The sequence below is a fragment of the Chlorocebus sabaeus genome, chromosome 7 (genome assembly GCF_047675955.1).
Source record: "Chlorocebus sabaeus isolate Y175 chromosome 7, mChlSab1.0.hap1, whole genome shotgun sequence".
In the NCBI taxonomy this organism is placed as follows: domain Eukaryota; kingdom Metazoa; phylum Chordata; class Mammalia; order Primates; family Cercopithecidae; genus Chlorocebus; species Chlorocebus sabaeus.
The window spans coordinates 93,318,979-93,341,143 of NC_132910.1; the positions used below are offsets into that span (position 1 = coordinate 93,318,979).

The 22,165-nt window shown below is 36.1% G+C and overlaps 1 protein-coding gene across 9 annotated transcripts in view; it reads right to left on the minus strand.

Moving 5' to 3' along the window:
* Positions 1-22,165, minus strand: part of INPP4B (inositol polyphosphate-4-phosphatase type II B) — an 819,089-nt gene that overhangs the window by 254,520 nt on the left and 542,404 nt on the right. For all 9 annotated transcript variants that reach the window (XM_007999870.3, XM_073017650.1, XM_037992380.2 and 6 more), the window contains one exon: positions 16,359-16,438. In XM_007999870.3, coding sequence (XP_007998061.3) covers positions 16,359-16,438 — 80 coding nt within the window. The remainder of the gene's footprint in view (positions 1-16,358; positions 16,439-22,165) is intronic.

Below are 22,165 nucleotides of genomic sequence, written 5' to 3' on the forward strand. Positions count from 1 at the left end.
TAAAAACCAAAAGCTTTTCCTTATATAATTCACTAATCATGTCTTCTAAGTAACACAAAATTTACTTCCTTCCTCCCGTCTCTTACAAGATGGAGAAAATCATGAGGCAACTAACACTAGGGATTGAAAGCACACCTAATTCAATTTTTTTAGAGATGATGTAATTGAAGTACAAAAAAAGACAGACTTTCTGAAGTGATGTGTCTAACTAATGGCAGAACTTAGACACAATTCCTAATGTGATGTGACTTAGTTTCTAGTCCCAGATGACATTATAGGTAATGCACATGGCCGTCGACAATCTGCACTGGGACCTCATGTGTCAGCTTTATATGCTGATTACTCACACGTTTGACTCAAAAATAGAAGGGGAAACTCTTTCCTAGAATGGGTATTCATGTACTGTTATAAAATGTTGCTTGCTCTCTACTCCCAGACTGTCTTCTCACTTTATAGTTGCCCAACATCCTATTCTTAAAATCGGCTCCAGAAGGAGGCCCTCTTTGTCACTGTCACTTGGAAAATCATTAGCCTTCAATTCTGACTCCATGTCTCTAAAGGGAAGGCATTAGGTAGAAAGTTCATAAAGCTCTAATTGAGGAATGGACCTATGAGGTGTAAAAAAAGAAAAATATTCTCTAAAAAATGTATTTTCATTTTTTTCTTCACTTAGCCCTGAAACTGAAAGGAAATTGTGCTGTATCATTTTCTATCCATGACTAGCATTTTTGGACTCAAAGAATTTAAAGGCATTACAATATCTGAGAAAATGACACAATTTTATAGCAAATACAAAACCAGTAATATTTGTTTTTAACATTCCCTCTCCCTGGATCTTTCATATATTATATGTATTTTTGTCTCAATGTATTTTTTCAAATGAACTTAGTGGGAAAGATAACATCACTCAAACACTACTTGTTTCAAGGACTAGTGGGAGTACTGAGAAAGGAGAAACGACATGAAGGAAAGAATAGCTTGAAAACTGTTTATTTTTCTATTAAAGTATAGGAGATCCTTTTCTTTAAATCTGGCTTGTAAAACTACAATTTGAAGTAATCCCAGTGATATTATTATCACTACCAGATAGACTGGTACATTTAAGCAAAGTAATGAACTCCTGGTAACAGTGATGAAACTCTAACTTCCCTCCACATTACAATCACAGGCCTATCCTGAAAGTGCTTTAAAAGCTATATCTCACTTGGTCATAGAAGCAATTCATTTTTCCTGATACTAGAGGCAAGTGTCAATAGCCAAAAAATTTAGTGTTAGTTGGCAGCCTGCCCAACAAACAAGCAAACCCAAGAACCATTAGAGACCATCTCTCTTATTTATTGCGTGAGTCCTAGAAAATCTTCAATTTGATTCTAGATAAGAGAAAAATAATCCCCACTATACACCATTTCTAAGTTTAGGTTTTAAACTTTTAAATCCTTTCCCTGAGAGAGACTGCGTCAGAGAAATATAAGGGAAGATTAAAAACTATGATAAAATTCAAGTGTTCTGCTCTGGTCATCAATGGATAGATAAGGATTAGACCTTGTTTATTATGATACCTTAAATTTGATTTTATCAATCCGTTTTTATATTAAGCTCTAAAGAAGTGTGTTTACTTCCCAATTTACATGTGTGAACATCAGAAAACAAAAGTAACATTTGGCGTGTCTCTACAAGCTGATTTGGTCTTTCGTTTTTCTTGTATAATGTAATATATGCCTAGTAACACTTCAGTCAGGTTCAATTAAACTTTCATTTGATAATTTGTTAATTTTAAAACTTTACTTTCTATGCAAGATGGTAAAACTGTCCTATAATGCAATAAAATAATCAGCCCAAGATGATGTTATAAATACCTAATTTTTATATCCTTTTTTTTTTGTTTTGTTTTGTTTTGTTTTGTTTTGTTTTGTTTTTAAGACAGAGTCTTGCTCTTATCACCCAGGCTGGAGTGCATTGGTGGGATTTTGGCTCGCTGCAACCTCCACTTCCTGGGTTCAAGAGATTCTCCTGCATCAACCTCCTGAGTAGCTGGGATTACAGGTGCCTGCCACCACGCCCAGCTAATTTTTGTATTTTTAGTAGATATGGGGTTTCACCATGTTGGCCAGGCTGGTCTCAAACTCCTGGCCTCAGGTGATCCACCCACCTCAGCCTCCCAAAGTGCTGGGATTACAGGGCATTTCTATTAAGCTTAAGTACATTGATCAGGGAACTTAGTGGATCAACCACAAAACTATAGGCTGGATGCAAAGTGACCATCCTCCATTGCAGCACAGCATTAAAAAAAGCAATCTGTTTATATTGGTACTAAATGTATTCAAGTAAAACAACATAAACTTGCCTATTACTTCTTCTGTCTTATTCTACATCTTTCATTTCTTTCTGTTTGATGTCATCTTTCTCTTCTGCCTTCTTAAAATCTCTCTTGTCATGTTATTTCCCATGTGGTTTCTACGTTTCCCTATCTTCCATGAATTAAACAGTATTTTTTTCCCCTAACTCAACTCTTTCTCTTACTGAAGCACTATTGCAAACAATCTCTCTTAACCACAGTTTTACTATGAAATAACTATGCTAGGCCACAGAACAACAGACAACAGTGAAAGTCATTTAATGGTTTAGGGTAGAAATTTCTGAGCTAGAGTATGCTACAAAGGGTAATACATTGCCAAGAGGCAAGTAACTTCCTATCTCTGCTTTAGGATGGTATCTTCAGTACAACTCACACTTAGGACTGACAATATCTTTTGCAGCAACATGGATGGAACTGGAGGCCATTATCTTAAGTGAAAAAACTCAGAAAAAGAAAATCAAATACCACATGTTCTCACTTATAACTGGGAGCTAAGTAATGTGGACACATGGACACAGAGTGTGGAATAATAGATACTGGAGACTCAAAAGGGTTGGAAGGGGAGCGGGTGGTGAAGGATGATAAATTACTTAATTGGTACAGTGTATACTATTCAGGGGATGGTTACATTAAAAGCCCAGACTTCACCATTAAGCAATATATCCATGTATCAAAACTACCTTTGTAACCCCTAAGTGTATTGTAAAAAGAAAATATATAAATAGAAATGCAAAGTAAAATCTCACTGGAAGTAGTTAAAAAATGATGACCTTCTAATGATCATTAAGCATCTTAACTGGAACAGGAATGATGAGCTCTGACATCCTTTTCCCAGCACCTAAAGCTTCTGATGATGGAAAGATGCTCATTGGTCATAGGAAATTGAGAGGCCAATGGTTAGCTGTGGTAGGGGATGGTGACTAGAGACCTTCTCACTGACATGCCTGGAGACTATTACCTCTCAATTCTTAGTACAAGTAAATTTGGAGAATACCAGGTGGATATCTTCGCTGGGCAAGGGATATCAAAAAATGGTGGGGAAAAAGTAGACATAGGGTGGGGAACAATCTAAGGTGCACCATCTGCACATACAAAAGTATGCTCTCTTGCTGGATGAAGTTGAAAATGAGCTTAAAGAGCATGAGAATAGGGATCTCAGAGAAATACAGGAACTCTGATTTCACCTTTAGAAAATGTTAAGTACCCACAAGCCACTATAAATGAGGTAAGAAGAGGTGGTCAGGATAAAGATGAATGTGGGTGGTTAGAGATGAAACTGAAAAGTAGACTTATGCCAGGCTGTGGATGAAGCACCTTGCATACCTGGGCTGAGCAGATGTACAGATGTTCATGTTCATGCTCACGGAGGAGAGAGGAGTGGTGTGGGGAAGGGAAAGAGGACATACAAAGTTTCAAGAAAGAAAAGAACATTACCAGATAAGAATTTTAGAAAGGATAAGTTGAAAATGATGCAGGGATTTCTAGCCTGGGCTACATTTAGGGTACCTGAATGTAGGATGGGTCTTAGTTTAACCTGAAAACAAACAAACAAACAAAGTCAGAGCTTTCAGCAGAAGAGCTAAGTTCAGTTTGGGATAGGTAAAATATTAGGTGATTACAAAAATATGTGTTCACTTATGCAAGCTTAAAAACAATCTGTCAAGGAACATCAAAGAAACATTGAGTATTTTGCCACTTTTCCCCATACTTCTTGTACAAATATTACAAACTCCTGCATGGGCATGAGCATAAGATGCCACAGGTCTGTCAATGACTGTGGATGGGGCTGTGGCACCGGCATGTGGATGGGAGCATGATGTGTGGGGAAACGGGGCGGGGCGGGGGGTGTGACTGTTCATTTGGATGAGGACCACACGCCTGCCTACAGATGTGTGTGTTAGAGAACATGCTTATGGTGGAAAATACACAAATACACATAGACAATCATTCACGCATTTCTTTGAAAAATACATTTTTGTTGTTCTTCTAAATCAGCATTTTCTAAATAACATGACTCTGTTTCCCGGAACATAGTGTCTAACAAGCTGTTGATAAGTATTCCATGACGAAAGCTTCTTGCATTCAAATGTATTTTATTTTATTTTATTTTATTTTATTTTATTTTATTTTATTTTATTTTATTTTGAGACGGAGTCTCGCTCTGTCGCCCAGGCTGGAGCGCAGTGGCGCGATCTGGGCTCACTGCAAGCTCCGCCCCCCGGGTTCACGTCATTCTCCTGTCTCAGCCTCCGGAGTAGCTGGGACTACAGGCGCCCGCCAGCTTGCCCGGCTGGTATTTTGTATTTTTTTTAGGGAGAAGGAGTTTCACCGTGTTAGCCAGGATGGTCTCTATCTGCTGACCTTGTGATCCACCCGCCTCGGCTTCCCGAAGTGCTGGGATTACAGGCGTGAGCCACTGCGCCCAGCCGCATTCAAATTAATTTAAGCAAAGCTGCAGGAGACACGTGTCCTCTGAGAATCTTCAAGGGCCTTGAAAGGCTACTAAAGGCTCTGAGATGTCCTACAGGAAGGAAATTCACTTTTCCTTTCTTTTTTTTTTTTTTTTTTTTGAGCACTTTCAAACTTATTTGGCCACAGAATTCCTTTATTCAAAAAACGTGTATTAATAACCGAAGGGATAACGGTGTTACAAAACAACCCTGGAAAAAGCAGATATAAATGTGTCCAGTGAAGCAGAAACACAGTGATAATAATGAAACTGACTTTGGTAAACATGGGCAAATCCAATTCAAAATTTTCAGGTCAAATATAATTCCTTTCAGGCCTAATCATTCCTACAAATTATCTTCAAAGCTAAATTAGCTCTCAAACTTCTTAAGCAGGTAGGTCTTTGTGTACAGATATCAACTTTACGTGATTCGCATTTTAAAAAAGGAAAGGTTTCAGGCTTTTCTATACAAATTGAGGAGCTATTGAAGTGTACTCTGGTATGTGTTGTCCCTTCAGTGACTGAGAACTCTAAACCAATTTGCAATCTGACAAATCCAACACCTTTTGAATAATGCAAACTAAGAAAGTGCTAATTGGTTTCCATGGTCATACCTACAGCTTTGTTTAAATGGATTAGGAACATAAAGAAAAATAAAGAATATATAACTGCAGAGCCACTTAAATTATAATGAAAAACAGTCTAGTTGAATGAAATGGGAAATGAAAGTACTGATGATGATAATTTAAATAGTAGATAGTATAATGAGTATCTGCTTTGCATTAGATACCATCTCCAACAGTTTGTGTACAATGTATCTTATCCCCTCTTGGAAAACAAAAACCTGCACTAGGGAAGCTAATCAACTGAAAATAAAAATAATAGCTAACATTTATCAAGAACTTATGTGTCAGACACTGTTGTAAGCATTTCACATTAGTAACTTATGTGATCCTCACAGAGAACCCATGAGGTAGGCAACACTAGCATCCCCATTTCACAGATAAGATAACTGAGTCTCAGAACAATCAGCCATACTGATAGGCAACAGAAGAGCCAGGATTTGGGCACAGATACGTCTCTAAATCATCCGCTTTTTGTACCTCTTTACTGTCCTAATCTCACATTTGCATGCTTTGCGTTCTCCCCAAGTTCTATAAATTGATGGAATTTTAAGTCATTACAAAATGGCTCATGTTAGAGGCTTTTGAAAATTTCAGACAATTGTGTCCCTAAAGGCCTTTAACATAGTTAACATAAAATAATCAATTTTATAAGATGTTCCTGCTTCTGTGTTTGATGTCACCCTTCATTCTCACAGTTCAACCCCAAGAAATGTCACTTGAATTTACTTCTCTAGACAGTTTTGTATATATTCAGCAATAAAATGAATCAGTAACCTCTAAAAGCAAAACTCTGTTACACTTATGAATTTCTGTCCTGATTTCAATCTTTTATTGCTAAAGTTTTTAGTTTAAATAAGTATTTTTCTCCCAACTCCGGCACGTTGCCTGATTCAACCAAACTGCTGTCCATATTTCTTTTTTTTTTTTTTTCTTTACAGTGTTTTTTTTATTTGTTTGATTGCTTTTATTGTTCTGATTGTACAGCCAAAGATGATATTTGGTTCACAATAAAGTTTATTTTACATCGTTTACTCTTTCATTTGTCTTGTAAATACTGTATTGTCAGATGATAGAAATTTGACTGTCCTGCTAACCAAAATATTTCCTGCTAACTAGCTGCCTTTGTTTTAATCCAATAGAATCCTCTTTTTTTTTTTTTTTTTTTTTTTTTTTTTTTTTACTGGTAAATAGTATTTAATAAAGATTTTATCATTATTTTAAAAACATTTTTTTAATTTATTTATTATTATTAAACTTCAAGTTGTAGGGTACATGTGCACAATGTGCAGGTTTGCTACATATGTATACTTGTGCCATGTTGGTGTGCTGCACCCATCAACCCGTCATTTACATAAGGTATAACTCCCAATGCTTCAAACTATACTACAAGGCTACAGTAACCAAAACAGCATGGTACTGGTACCAAAACAGAGATATAGACCAATGGAACAGAACAGAGTCCTCAGAAATAATACCACACATCTACAGCCATCTGATCTTTGACAAACCTGAGAGAAACAAGAAATGGGGAAAGGATTCCCTATTTAATAAATGGTGCTGGGAAAATTGGCTAGCCATAAGTAGAAAGCTGAAACTGGATCCTTTCCTTACTCCTTATACGAAAATTAATTCAAGATGGATTAGAGACTTAAATGTTAGACCTAATACCATAAAAATCCTAGAGGAAAACCTAGGTAGTACCATTCAGGACATAGGCATGGGCAAAGACTTCATGTCTAAAACACCAAAAGCAACGGCAGCAAAAGCCAAAATTGACAAATGGGATCTCATTAAACTAAAGAGCTTCTGCACAGCAAAAGAAACTACCATCAGAGTGAACAGGCAACCTACAGAATGGGAGAAAATTTTTGCAATCTACTCATCTGACAAAGGGCTAATATCCAGAACCTACAAAGAACTCAAACAAATTTACAAGAAAAAAACAAACAACCCCATCAAAAAGTGGGCAAAGGATATGAACAGACATTTCTCAAAAGAAGACATTCATACAGCCAACAGACACATGAAAAAATACTCATCATCACTGGCCATCAGAGAAATGCAAATCAAAACCACAATGAGATACCATCTCACACCAGTTAGAATGGCGATCATTCAAAAGTCAGGAAACAACAGGTGCTGGAGAGGATGTGGAGAAATAGGAACACTTTTACACTGTTGGTGGGATTGTAAACTAGTTCAACCATTATGGAAAACAGTATGGCGATTCCTCAAGGATCTAGAACTAGATGTACCATATGACCCAGCCATCCCATTACTAGGTATATACCCAAAGGATTATAAATTATGCTGCTATAAAGACACATGCACACGTATGTTTATTGCAGCACTATTCACAATAGCAAAGACTTGGAATCAACCCAAATGTCCATCAGTGACAGATTGGATTAAGAAAATGTGGCACATATACACCATGGAATACTATGCAGCCATAAAAAAGGATGAGTTTGTGTCCTTTGTAGGGACATGGATGCAGCTGGAAACCATCATTCTTAGCAAACTATCACAAGAACAGAAAACCAAACACCGCATGTTCTCACTCATAGGTGGGAACTGAACAATGAGATCACTTGGACTCGGGAAGGGGAACATCACACACCAGGGCCTATCATGGGGAGGGGGGAGGGGGGAGGGATTGCTGTCCATATTTCTTTTGCTGGTAGCTGCTACCTGGCAATAAGCCATATGATACCAGAGTGATTAAAGCCAGAATTTAAGTTTCAAGTAAGCACCTCTTCCTTGGATAATAGAAATGTTATATCCAGATCAAGGGTTAAGTCAACCCTTCTCCCACTGACCAAGAAACATAATTTGGATGTCCCCTCCAAATCTCATGTTGAGATGTAATCTCCACTGTTAGAGGCAGGGCCTAGTGGGAGGTGTTGGAGTCATGGGGGCAAATTCCTCATGGCTTAGTGCCATCCTAGAGATAATGAGTGAGTTCTTGCAAGATCTGGTTGATTCAAATGTGTGGCACCTCCCCCACCTCGCTTGTTCTCACTCTTGCCATGTGAGACCCCTACTCCCACTTCACCTTTTGCCATAAGTAACAGCTTCCTCAGGCCTCACTAGAGACTGAGCAAATGCTGGTGTCATGCTTCCTATGCAGTCTGCAAAACCATGAGCCAATTAAACCTCTTTTCTTTATAAATTGCCCAGCCTCAAGTATTTCTTTATAGCAATGCAAAAGCGGCCTAACACACCAAGTTTAGAGAAGGTGGCTGTCACATTCTAAAAAGGAATTTCAACAAGTTAAGCAAGTGAACTAAGCAAAAAACTAAGGGATGGCTGAGGGACTTAGTAAGTTTCATGCAAGAATAAAGAGAAACGATATTTATAGAGTTTTTCTCTAATGCAAGGCAATGTTTGGAACTTCACTGCATTTATTAATTGCCCAGAACCACCCTGGAAGGGAGTTATTACTACTTCCATTAATAGATGTTAAAGAGACATGCCTGGGTGATGCAGGTGGTGACCAAGCTTGGACTTGCACCCAAGTCTGGTGTGAAAGTTACTACCTCATATACCTTCCTAAGGGGGAAAAAAAAACAGGAGAGAAGATTTAGAGTTGGACAAAAGAGCTGCTTTCAGATGTGGTTATAGAGAAAAAGCATGAGGCTTGTTCTACTTAACTTCACAAAGAAGAGTTGGGACTGTAGTAAAGAGATAAAACTTGAGATACAATAGAAATACTTTTCTAACACTAGACCTGTCTGAAAATGGGAGGAAAAATTCTGAGTTTCAGTCTCCTGTCATGAAAGGGGTCCAAGAAGAAGGTGAAGGGCCAGGTTCAAAGTCTCTTCTGGTCTCCAAAATAATTTGATCTGGCCAGGTGCGGTGGCTCATGCCTGTAATCCTAGCACTTTGGGAGGCCGAGGCAGGTAGATCACGAGGTCAGGAGTTCAAGACAAGCCTGGCCAAGATGGTGAACCCTGTCTCTACTAAAAATACAAAAATTAGCCAGGCATGGTGGAGGGCACCTGTAATCCCAGCTACTGTGGAGGTCGAGGCAGAGAATTGCTTGAACCTGGGATGCGGAGGCTGCAGTGAGCAGAGATTGCACCACTGAACTCCAGCCTTGGTGATAGAGTGAGACTCTGTCTCAAAAAAAAAAAAAAAAAAAGATAATAATAATAATTTGATCCTAAAATTTTAAGCAAAATTCATATTTTCTGAAAAATATTTGATATCAAGAACACTTCTTCTCAATAATCTCCATTCCTTCTCAGCTGTGCAACCTTAAGAAGTCAGACTGCTGTTCCTCAGTTTACTTATTTGTGAAGCAGAATTAAAACCATTTTTAGGCCATCTTTTAGAATATTGAGGTGAATAGAAGATTAAATATGATGAAACATTTGAAATTCTTAACCCATCATAAACTCCAAAGAGTGTTATTTATCTCTCCCGACATTTTTATGAGGTCCAAGTCAGTGTCAGGGCTGTCATGGAGGAACTTCCTGTCACCTTAATTAGAATCATGCCAAAAGCACAGTGAGGCCTGCTCAGATGTGTGTGCCTGGACTCATTAGTGCACATTTGCTGTTGACTCACATGTTTTCCTGCTTGTTATTTATTTTTTATTTTTTTTGGTGGGGGGAGACAGAGTCTTACTCCTGTCCCCTAAGCTGGAGTGCAGTGGTATGATCATGGCTCACTGCAGCCTCACCCTCTCACCCTCCTGGGCTCAAAAAGGGATCCTCCCACCACAGCCTCTCACATAGCTGGGACCACAGGCACGCGCCATCACACCCAGCTAATTTTTGTAGTTTTTGTAGAAATGGGGTTTTGGCATGTTACATTTGCAAACCACTGAGCTAAAGGGATCCTCCTGCCTTGGCCTTCCAAAGTGCTGGAGTTACTGGTGTGAGCTACCACATCTGGCCTTGTTCACTTTCAAAGAAAAAAAAAAATGTAGTGTTTTGATGCATTACTTTTAGGTCTTATGACGTAAGTTTTTAGTTTTTCTTTTTTCTACACAAAATATAAACTTAGCTACTTATGTGCCATCCTCTTCCTCTAATTTTTCCATCCATGCTTTCAACAAAGTCTAACACTATTCTGTTTTATAGTTAATCACAAATGTGCTACTCTCTTCCAAAGAGGGGCTATTGGCTGCAATCACTTTCTATTGACTTTATTTAATACACAAAATATTTTAGACGTGGAAAACTCTTACTGTCGTGGAGACCATTAGAATCTTAGTTTCTGGTACCTCTCCCACCCCCCAAAAAACTGGAAGACTATTAAAAGAGAAAGAAATTTATGCCAAATACACGTGACTGTTAAGGGGCTTGGATATAATTTTTTAAAGACATCTCTGAAGTTTAAGTAGATATTGATAAGAAAAAATGCCATTATAGAAGTATTCATCATACACACAATTTAAGAAATAGATTCCATGCTTAAAGTAAGAAGATATACATAAACTTTATTTGTATGCAACAACAACAACAAAAAAGTGTAGGAATAGAAACTCAAAAGTCTAAGACTGTTTAATTTCATTTGAAAAGAAAACAAAATTTGTTATTTAAAACCCTATTGTCTATTTATGGCCAGGGTTGTTTTCAGGTCACTGCGGGGGTTCACATCAACTTACAGGATTCCAGCAACAAACTTATTTCAATCCACTGCCCTGTGGTCTGTAAAACATACCTGGCCTCCCAACCTGAGAGGTGCTACTAGCAATTTTATCTTTCTATCACTCTGACTATGCTTGTATAGAAGACAATGGAGCCTCTCCTTATTGCTACTTCTAGCTCTCAAATTAAGAACATGTCTTTGGAAGATTACGTGGAGTTTTTTGTTGTTGTTGCTGTTGTTATTCTTTTATTTACAGAAACTACAAAACTGAACTTTGTATCTGTTCATGTGTGTGTATTTAAGGAGGCTAATTAAGCAAAATGCCAAAAAATAAAAACTTAAAAACCTCACAATTTGGATCTTACATCTCTAGGCATAAACATTTGACAAAAATAGGAAATAAATATTCATAGTTTGTGAGGAAGCAAAATGTTCTAAAATGATATAGATGCCCAAACACATATTCATCCACATAATCTATAATACACGTACATAGGCATGCATATGTATACACATAAATATTATAAAAATAGGAGAAATTTAAAAAACAGTAGAAGTTAAATGTTTTTCTTTCATAGCATCTTGCATACATCTATATATTATAAAATGTAATTATATATCCATTTAAGATCATCCGTGTTTTATGTTATTTGTTCCATAAAAAACACTTCTGTAAATGTGGTAGAAGTAATAAATGAAAATCATATTCCCTTTCTATGAATAAATACTTGCACATCTCTATTCAAGAAAAATTTTTATCATATTCACCCTGATAAAATGATACAAAATTTGTTTAATTGGTGGGGTATGGGTGTGGTGACATGTAGAAGGTTACAAAAGAAATAATAAACTCCTTGTTAAGATGAACTGAAAGTTTCTGTGACAAGGTAAAGTGCCCTGTACTGAAATAAATGTAGATTCTAAGATTTTCAGCTTTTAAAGCAGATTACAACTTTCACTATTACTCTGAAATTTGCTTGCCTCAGATATACTCTAATGCCTATACTGCATAATATTCACCAATTTAGATGAATTACACCCAGAAATGAAGTCTTGGTGCTAGCATTATATTTAGCATCCATAGAAGTATAAGGAAGTAATCATCATGAATCGAAACTCCAACAAATAATTATTAAACCTCTACTATGTTGCAGGCAGATAAAATTGAATTTTAATATAAAACATTAGTAAAAATTAATTGAGATTCCTAAAACCCATTGAACAATAGAATTTAAAATAGACAAGGAAGAAAATGTTCTGTTAGATCTTGAGCTTCCTACTAGGTAGTAAAATAAAAGTAGAATAGCCTCTGGAGTCAGACCAAACTGAGTTCCAATCCCACTTGTACAGTCAGCAGCTGTAGAATTTTAGACAAGTTGCTATAAGACAGATGATAATGCCACATGGATTAAATAAGATAATGCATGAAAAGTACCTCACATATTCCTTGCATGCTAGCAGATGCTCAGTAAATAATGAGATTTTTTTTCATTAAACACATAATTGGTAACATCAATGGGAAAATATTAACTCTATCCCTGTACTTAGAACATAAAACATTCTTAGTAAATGTTTGCTGAATGAATGAGCACTGAGTGAAATCTAAACTGTGGGGAGTCACACAACAAAGGCATGACAAGGCTGGAACACTTGCTTCTGTCCCCACTCCCATGAGATAAATTTCCTAGGAAACAAATTTTACCTTTGTAGTTGTTGTTTTGCATCTGTGGTTGTTTAAATACTTTAAGATCAATGTAATCTTTTTCCTGACTGCTAGTATCATTTCCACAGAGAGAAACAACTTTTATATTATTTTACATTTAACTTTTATATTCATCAACTCATAAGACATTATTACGATGTTCCAAAGTTCTACTTGTCTAGTCCCCCCAAAATTATGTCAGGTTGGTAGAGCAAAGGATTGTCAGGTGTTTCGGCAACAAACCAGATCGAGATCAGGATACAGTCATGGTTTTGGGATAAGAACACATTCCATAGGTTTCCCTCAGCCTTCAATCCCCCCTTAAACTAGCAGGTCCTTTTGCACTTTTCCATCATGATTAACATGCCTACCCTGGCATAGGACCACTCTTTTAGTCATCACTTTCTGTAAGCCCAGGCACGGTCGTGAAGTCAAACATGGAAGAAACCATGAAAAACTGATTCTGGGCCTCAGTCCTTGCTTTGCTCTGTCATTATTAAGTTATGTGACGTGTGATATGAATTTCAACTAGTTCTCTGTTTTCTCTTTTGTTGAAAGAGACAAAATGTCGGTCATTAAAATCATGGATTTTGCAATTAGAAATGTGTGGTTTCATACCCTGCCTTTCCCATTTAAGAGCATTATAACTTTACACAAATTACTTAACTACTTTCTATACCTCAGTTTCTTGATTTATGAAATGGAAATTAAGAATAGCATCTCATTTGATAAGGGTCAATGAGATATCTCCAATATAATTATCAAAGCACAAAGCACATGGTTTGTTGTTGTCATTCTTGTTATCATTCTTAAAATATCATCAAGCGTCTTTCACAGCTATAATTATAACCCTCCATACAGAAACTCTACTTTATTTACAAGTCTAGAAGTCAGGACTACACAGCAATGAATTAGAAAACAAAAACAGAAAATATAATTGAGATAAAAAAGAAGTAAGAGGAGACAGGAACTACCAAATGCACATTAGTGAAACAGAGTAGATGTAATATAAAGATATAGACGATATTACTAAAAAGAACCCAAGTCCATTTGGGATGCTAGAACACTCAAAAACATAGTAAATTCTGCGTTTAACTAAAGGTGACATATGAATAGAAACCACTCTATACATTAGAGGCATTTTCCCCAATACAAATAGACGAATTTTACTCTACATCTTAAAAAATACACAATATCATATTTCATTAAATTTTAGTCTAAATCTATAAATTAGATGCACATGTCTTGTTCCTTTAAGTTTCCTGCAGGAAAAAAATAAAAGCAATATATCCCCTGCCCTTGATCTCCAGTTCAAAGCACATATGACATGGAAGCTATATTAAATCACAGTGCTCTGTGGAATTAGTTTGAAAGTTTTAGAATCTGAATTATCACATAAGAAGCTCCCAAAGAAATAGTGAATACAAGCACAACTGTAAGATTTGGGGAAGCTAAAATTAATCATGAAGAAAAGGAACTTTATTCATTATCAAAGAATGCTGTTACTTCTGTGAATTTGTTTTACAGAAATCGGAGAATTTTACTGTTTTAAAATTAATGACTATAAAATAAAAGTCAGAAATAATCTGTGCAAAGGAACATTTTAAAAATCGAAACAAAACAAAAATGCTTCTTAAGGCTGACCTAAGGCTCTTCTAATTCGATACTTAAGAGACAGAATCAGTGGAAAGAAAATAAATTACATCAGAATTTTTTTAAAAAGCCATCTACCAGAAATCAAGAGGCTATGATAAATCTATAATCTGTGTGGTTCACAGGGAGAGAAAACCACAAATTTGGCAAAGCACAACACTGGGAAAAATAATAACTTAGTCCTTTCAGAATTGGTTTTCTAACATTACATTTTTTTTAGAAAAGTCAATTCTTCGTTGTTGAATTTGTTTTATATAATCAAGATCAAATGACTAGGAATCGGGGTATTAAAATAAAAAGTGAAGAAATTTGTCTTGCTTCCATCTAAATATGAAATTTATGTATTTCTTTTCTCTTTCAAGGGTAATACTCTAAAACTGACCCTTTAGTGCTTGTTCTCTCTCTAAGGTACTGTGTGTTCACTAATTTTCATTTTACTAAGAACTTCTGGTCCCCTGATTTCTGTTTCAAACCAATGTCTAAATGTTGCACTACTATGTAGTATGCTTCTGATGTTAATGACTGTTATGTCATAATGAATACTGGGGCTTGTGACTCAGTAAGATGACAAAGAACATGGTATGCATCTGATCTAGAAAACATGTGGACTGCTTGGAGTCCTAAGACAGCTCAATGTTTGATATCTTCTGTTATGAATCCAGGGGTATATGGGTCAGAGTCAACAGTCAGGCTAGAATGATGATATTTTCTAGGTTATCTGTGACACTGATAACCAGCCTTTTTAGCTGACCCTTTATACTTCAAACTGAAAACAATAACAGCAGCAAAATTGTATTGGTAATAGCATCATAAAACCATAAAGATTTTAATATGTTTTCCCATACAAAATATAACACCAACACCAACACCAGATGTTTAAGAGACATAACCTAAAGAAAGCTAGAGCAGACGGCAGCCTCATTAGAATCCATGACTCATTTCTCTGCTTGAAGTATTACATAGTTTAAATTATATTTAAATTATATTATCAAATCAAAATGAGGAGCTGTAAGGATTAGAAAAAAATCAGAAAAAGACAAATCGTGGAGTAGAGATGCTAGCATAAGTCATCACATCTTTATCGAAATAAATTGTTGGTTACAAGTGGGTCCTTGGTGGAAAGGAACAAACAAACTTAAGACATTGTCCAGCTCCTTGAAAGTGGTCTCCATGTTTCATCAAAATAAGAGAGTCTTAACATTTACAAATGGTGTTCTATACAATTGTTGTATTCATTTGTACCATAAAAATAGTGCAAGGCAGTATTCCCAATGTATGCATAATTATGAAAGTTACTATACTGTTAGAAAACAATTGTTTCAAAATTTATGTGTTTTCAAATTTACTTTGAATTTAAAAAGAAAAGTTTATTTTATTTAACGCTCTTCTTAGTAATTAAAATAGTGTGACTTCCTAAAGACTGCTGTCTCATCTCCTATTTCAAAGCAAACTGTACTCAGAATTAGCTAAGATCTATTGTCTGTGTCAAGAATGTGTTTTAAATGATAAGTGGTTTAAGTGGTTTATGTTTAATAGTATAGCACCAACATAGGCTGAGAAAAGAATAATCAGCTTACTCTCTATTATCATAAAACTATGATATTGCCTCTAACATATTTCAAATATGGAAAGTTATTTGATTAAAAAGTAACATTTCGATAAGAGAAAAAATATTTAATAATGTGATCATAATTTATATCTACTTTCTTACTTTCAAAGAATTTCATCACTTTAATGATAAGGTAATGTTGTTTTTTCTTACAAGGGCTAACAACATTTCACAACCTGAAACATGAACTTCAATGTGAACTTGAATAATTGCTGTTTCACTATAACTTGTTGCAGCGGAGAACATTAGCTATTTGAGAGCTGACATCTAACATCTGCAAGAATTGTGACTTTCAAACACACTGGCCATCAACAAATACCGCTTGTTATTAACTTTAACAGTGTTTCTACAAAGAGACCCACCTCAGGCTCAGGGCCAGCAACTGCTCCTTTGACTTCAGTAGCTCTCCCACTTTAAAACTGGCATAGCCCAAGAAACTTCGCTGAAAATAACAGAAAGAATGGTTTCATTAACTTGAGGTTCTTTAATATGTTTGCTGTCACATCAATCACACAAAATTAGTCTGTAGAAGTATAAAATATTAAATCTATTAGCCTGACAAATATTTCAGTAACAGAGATAAAATTATCAATAATATATCCACCTCATGGGGTAGGATTAAAGGGTGAAAACGTATCATTTTCCCTAAAAGAAAAGAGATCAACAGGCTAGAAAATAACAAGAGGTAAAATGTAGCACCCAGAACTGTTTCACTAACCATAATTTTCTCTGCATATGAAAACTGAGGGAAAAGAAAAGATGATAAATTTTCCATATTTACCAATGCTGTTGTTCCTCTTATTAGAATTCCTCAAATCACTGGCAGCAACAACTTTGTATTCCAGATATGAGCAAATCTGTTAGTTGGAGCTATTTTTATGTGGGACTTTGTGCAAGTTATAAATAGAAATGCTTTAGTTTTCCCCCATCACAGCAATGTTTTAAAGTATTTTTCCTTTGTTATTTCTTTACTAGCATGGGATAATTTCATTCTAATACACGAAGGAGAATGACACTTATTCAGTTACATTTTTTTAATTACTTTTTTAGCCTATTATATTAGGTGTTAATGACCTTTGAATACCTGCTTTCTACTCTTTTTGACTCAATGCAAAGAATACAACTCCAAATTGTTTTTGTTTTTACTTTCCCAGGATAAAAACCCTACCATCTCTTTCTAATATCCCCAGCTACTTCTGATTTAAAAGTCACAATATTATGGGATAAATAACATGAAAAGGAGCTCTCGTTCTTCCCTTCAAGTCAAGGAGTAAATATGAAAATATTAAACCCATGTTATTTCTTATGCCACTGTGGCCTAACAAAATGTAAATACTCTACAATAAGTCAATGGTACTTCTTCCAGAACAGTCTCTCATCATAGGTCTGCTGCCAAGCTGCACTAGAATGAGAGGCTGGACAAAGAATTTGAGAGTAATGGCATCTTTTTAGAGGTAAATAGGAAAGTATTTCATACATGAATGGCTACATCCATACTCAGAAATTGCTAGGCAGAGGAAAGAAAATCTTGAAGTCAGAATTTTTATCCCTCTTTTAAAATCTTTAACTTAGACAAATTGGTCCTAAAAGGCTTAAAATCAAACATTTGGTAAAACACACTGGTCATGGTGGCTCACACCTGTCGTGCCTATAATCCCAGTGACCCTGGAGGCTGAGGCAGGAGGATTGCTTGAGGCCAGGAGTTCAAGACTGCAGTGAGCTATGATTGCATCACTGCATTCCAGCCTAGGAGACAGAATGAGACCTCATTTGAGGGGGGGTGGGGGGGGACGGGGAGAGAGAGAGAGAGAAAGAAAGAGAAAGAAAGAAAAAGAAAGAGGAAGGAAGGAAGGAAGGAAGGAAGGAAGGAACAAACGAACGAATGAATGAAAAGAGAGAGAGAAGAACTGATGAACGAACGAACGAAAGAAAAAGGAGGAAGAAAAGAAGGAAGGAAGCAGGGAGGGAGGGAAGGAAGGAAGGAAGGAAGGAAGGAAGGAAGGAAGGAAGGAAGGAAGGAAGGAAGGAAGGAAGGAAGGAAGGGGAAGGAGAGGAAGGAAGAAAAGAAAAGAAAGAAAGGAAAGGAAAGAAAGGAAAGGAAAGTCAAGGAAGGGCATGGCAAGGCAAGGCAAGAAAATACAACTCAGTTCTGAAGGAGATACCCATATATTGTTAATGATAAACTCAATTAATTGACTTAAAGTTCAAAGAGCTAGTTTAGACACAAAGTCATCAAAGCCTGAAAAATCTGAGACTAAATTATTAAGTGAGAAACATTAGGCAAAAAGTAGAAGATTTGTAGAAACAAGCTCTGATGATAAGTCCATGAGTGATGAAGTAGAGTGAATCAAGACAAAGAAGGAAGTTTGTGAGCTCTATCAGCAAAGCATGCAGAAATTAGGGTGACTTTTCAGCCAGGGGCAGAGAGGGACTCGAAGAGATCCTCCTGAATGAAATGAAATGTCACCTCATCAGAGATGCCTTCCAAAACATCCCTTTACAGAAGCACACTCCCCTCCCACATACACGCTCCACTATTCTCTATTCCTGTTTTATTTTTCTCTATCGACACTTATGACCACCTGACATATTATATATATTATATATTTGTTTATTTTGCACCTCTCCAAAAAATAATCAAGAATTGAAGCTCTACAAAGAGTTTTCTTTTGTTTGCTGATAACCCTCCACTGCACAGCACACAGTAGGTAACTGGTAAATATTTACTGACAATGAATGAATGAATGAACAAATGGCATAGACACCAGCCTTTAAGTAAGTGATTCTATTAGATATAGGAGAAAAGCTACTTTTGCAGCTATTTATAAACCACTGTAATTCACTGAAATGTGGAAAATCAAAACAATTTTGTAGTACGCAGATCGTATACTGCTGTAGTGAATTTTATTTTAGCATTTTGTATTTTAAAGAGATGTTGATCTCACTTTCTCTTTCACTGATAATCATAGCTTTTAAATTAAATTCCCACTCATTATTCACACTCAAAGAAAACTTTTAAGCAATCATAAATTTTATGACACTCCAAAATTGCAAATTATTTTCTATTTGCCTTTTAAGATTTTGGAGGTATGGATGGTTTTAGAATTAATAAAGCTGGCTACACATGTCATGAGATTATTGCAGTCTTTTTAGCAATAAAAGTAGCAAACACCCCACAGTGGAATGTAGCAGCTAGAGACAGGTGGAATTGCTATTTTCAGACATAAACTATGGACTCACCATAAGGCACAGCTGCAAGTAAAATTTATGACCACAAGCCATTGAATGTTTCTCCTGTTCACCAGACCAGGAGCTCCTGTGGAAGCAGAACCTTGGCTTGTCCATCTCCTAGCTGAGCCCAGTGTCTGGAACAGAGTGCTGCACTGTGAGTGCATACAGTGTGCCAAGGACAATGCCCATGAGTCAGGTTTATCCATTACAACTGTCAGCCACTTGCTTGATCCCAAAGGATAATGAAAGTGCTCACAAATAATAAAATCTGTTAAAAATCAATATGGATAATGATGGCATCATACCATTACATTTTGTAAACTTGTCACACAAGAGGAGGTATTATTTGGGTACCAATGCTATCCTTTTTTTAATCCTAAAAATAACTATATATCAAGACTGCATATTGTATAAACTACATTAATAAAATCAAAAAAATGTGAAGACAATTGTTTTATACTGCAACAACAAACAATGGGATTGCCTATACATTTACTTTTGAGCTGGTTTTTTATTTGTTTTCTTCACCTCAGTATAACTAAAACCAGGATTCTCCCACCCCCAAAGTTAGAAAATAAATCTTTAATCTATGTGAATACTTGCTGAACACATTGTAAAAGAATGAATGAGAAAAGAGTCTTCTCTATAGCACATGATGCTAATGTAAAAGAATAATTTAATATAAAGCTATTGTATCTTTGCTATCACTGTCATAATTATATAATTTAAGATAAGTTATTTAATTTTTTAATATTTTAAGTGTAATTCAAGGGACACTTTTTTCTGAATCTCCTTTGGTGCTGTTTCTATCGGGGGAAATAAAGACAAAAAAGAGAAAGCTTCACTAGAGTTGGAGCTCAGAGGTCTGAAGTGTGGCTCTAAATCAGTTATTCTGTTCAAAAATGAAAATCTGGACAATTACATTACTTCTTGCAGCCCCCAGGTTCACCATCTACTGCTAAGCATTGCCACTTCTTATTTCCCTGTCTTCTCCCTTATGAAGTCTGGGGCCTTGAACTAGTTGCTTCACTACTCTAGACCTTAGTTGCTGAAAAAAAAAATGCATATGATAACTTATCTTTCTCAAAGTTATTGCTATGAGAAAATTAAAGTAATCCAGGCAAAGAAAACATCTAGCCAGGAAAATAAAACATCTCCCATAAATATTTGCATAGTGATTAAGATCATATAACTAGAAGTCAGATGCCTTAAAAGCATCTAATGCACAGCTTAAATACTTTTGGGAAAAGGCAAAGTATTTTTTGAGGAGTCTATAAGAAATGCCTGCACTACAAAAAGAAAAATATATCTTTAAAAATAAATATTAGATTTGGAGGAAATATAACTTAGAATACATTTTAGAAAAAAAGATGAAAAAAGATACAAAGGCCAAAAGGTAATGTATAGTTATGAGTATTATTGTTGAGAAAATATTACCTATGATCCCTTATAACTGTAAGTTGTATTAGATTGCATAGGATATTTAAAGAGCCTTAAGGATTGTTAAGGCCCTGCTAGTCTGTAGATGAAGGAACTGGGGCCTCTAAGAGTAAACTGGCTTACACATGTCACCGAACTAGTTAATCTGTAGAAGCCAAGTTAGAACCCGGGTTTCTTGCTTCTCTCTCCAGCATTCTTTCATCCCCACCATGCTGCGCCTCATTTCTAGGACAGGTGGCAGTTCCCTTACCTTCTGACAGACTCTCTGCTTGCACAACATGCAGCTCTAACCTTTCTTGCCTGCTCATGACAATGCAACACTCAGTTATTCTGATGCAAGAACCCCAAAGCAGATGATCATTACATTGTTTGCTACATGATTTCAATCACTCTCACCTGGCTGGAGAGTACTATCAAACAGGATGAAAAAAAGTGGGGCATCTGTCAGAATCCCTGGCCTCTCTCTACAGGGAGTGTCCACATGAATACTGTATCCCACCAGCCCCTGGAGCCACTCCGAGCAAGTCACAGACATCCAGACTGCTCAGTAGGATTTGACATCTCCATGCAGCAGGTCTTCTGTGGCTCCCCAGTCACCTTTAAGGGGGTCAGAGAAGGTACACCACCACACATGTGGCCACAGATGTCCAAACCTCCATCATTCATGTTCTTTTCACAAAGCCTATATTCAAAGCACAGGTTTTTTTTCTTTTTTTTTTTAATTGCAATTTGCATGAACCTCATCAAATTTATTCAACTACTCTCCAGAGCTGCGCTATCCAATGAGTAGCCACTAGCTTTAGCAGGTAAAATGTGGCTACTCCAAGTTGAGATGTACACTCAGTATAAAATACACACTGAATTTAGAATGTTTAGTATGAAAAAGGAATACGAATATATAATGTATTGATTACACTTCGGAATAATATTTTGCATATATTGGGTTAAATAAAATATATTAAAATTAATTCAGCCTATTTCTTCTTACTTTTTAAAAACACAGCTGCTAGAAAATTTAAAATTACATATGCGGCATGCATTTTGTGACATACATTATATCCATTGAACACTGCTGGTTTAGAGGTCAAATGAATATATCAATAATATTTTGATCTATCCTCATAAAACAACATACAGGAACTATGGTATAAGTTTTTAAAGGTCTTTGAAAAGTTGAAGGTTGTATCATAAGACTGATATACAACATCTCTTACACATAACCTACAGACCAGTCTTTTCATAGCCTAGGTACTTTTTATTTCTGTAAACCATAACAGATATGGTTACATTATTTCCTACTCCACAGGAAGAGAAAAAGACTAAATGAACTATTAACATTGAAAAATACATCAGAAAGAAAAAATAATTGGGAAGAAATCTATTAAAAGTTGATGAATAGCCCAAAGGAGACATTAAAAAGCACTTTAAGGTAAAGTCACTTATCACAGAATGCTATCTTTACTTGTGAATATACCTCAAAAGGTCTAAGAGCACATAT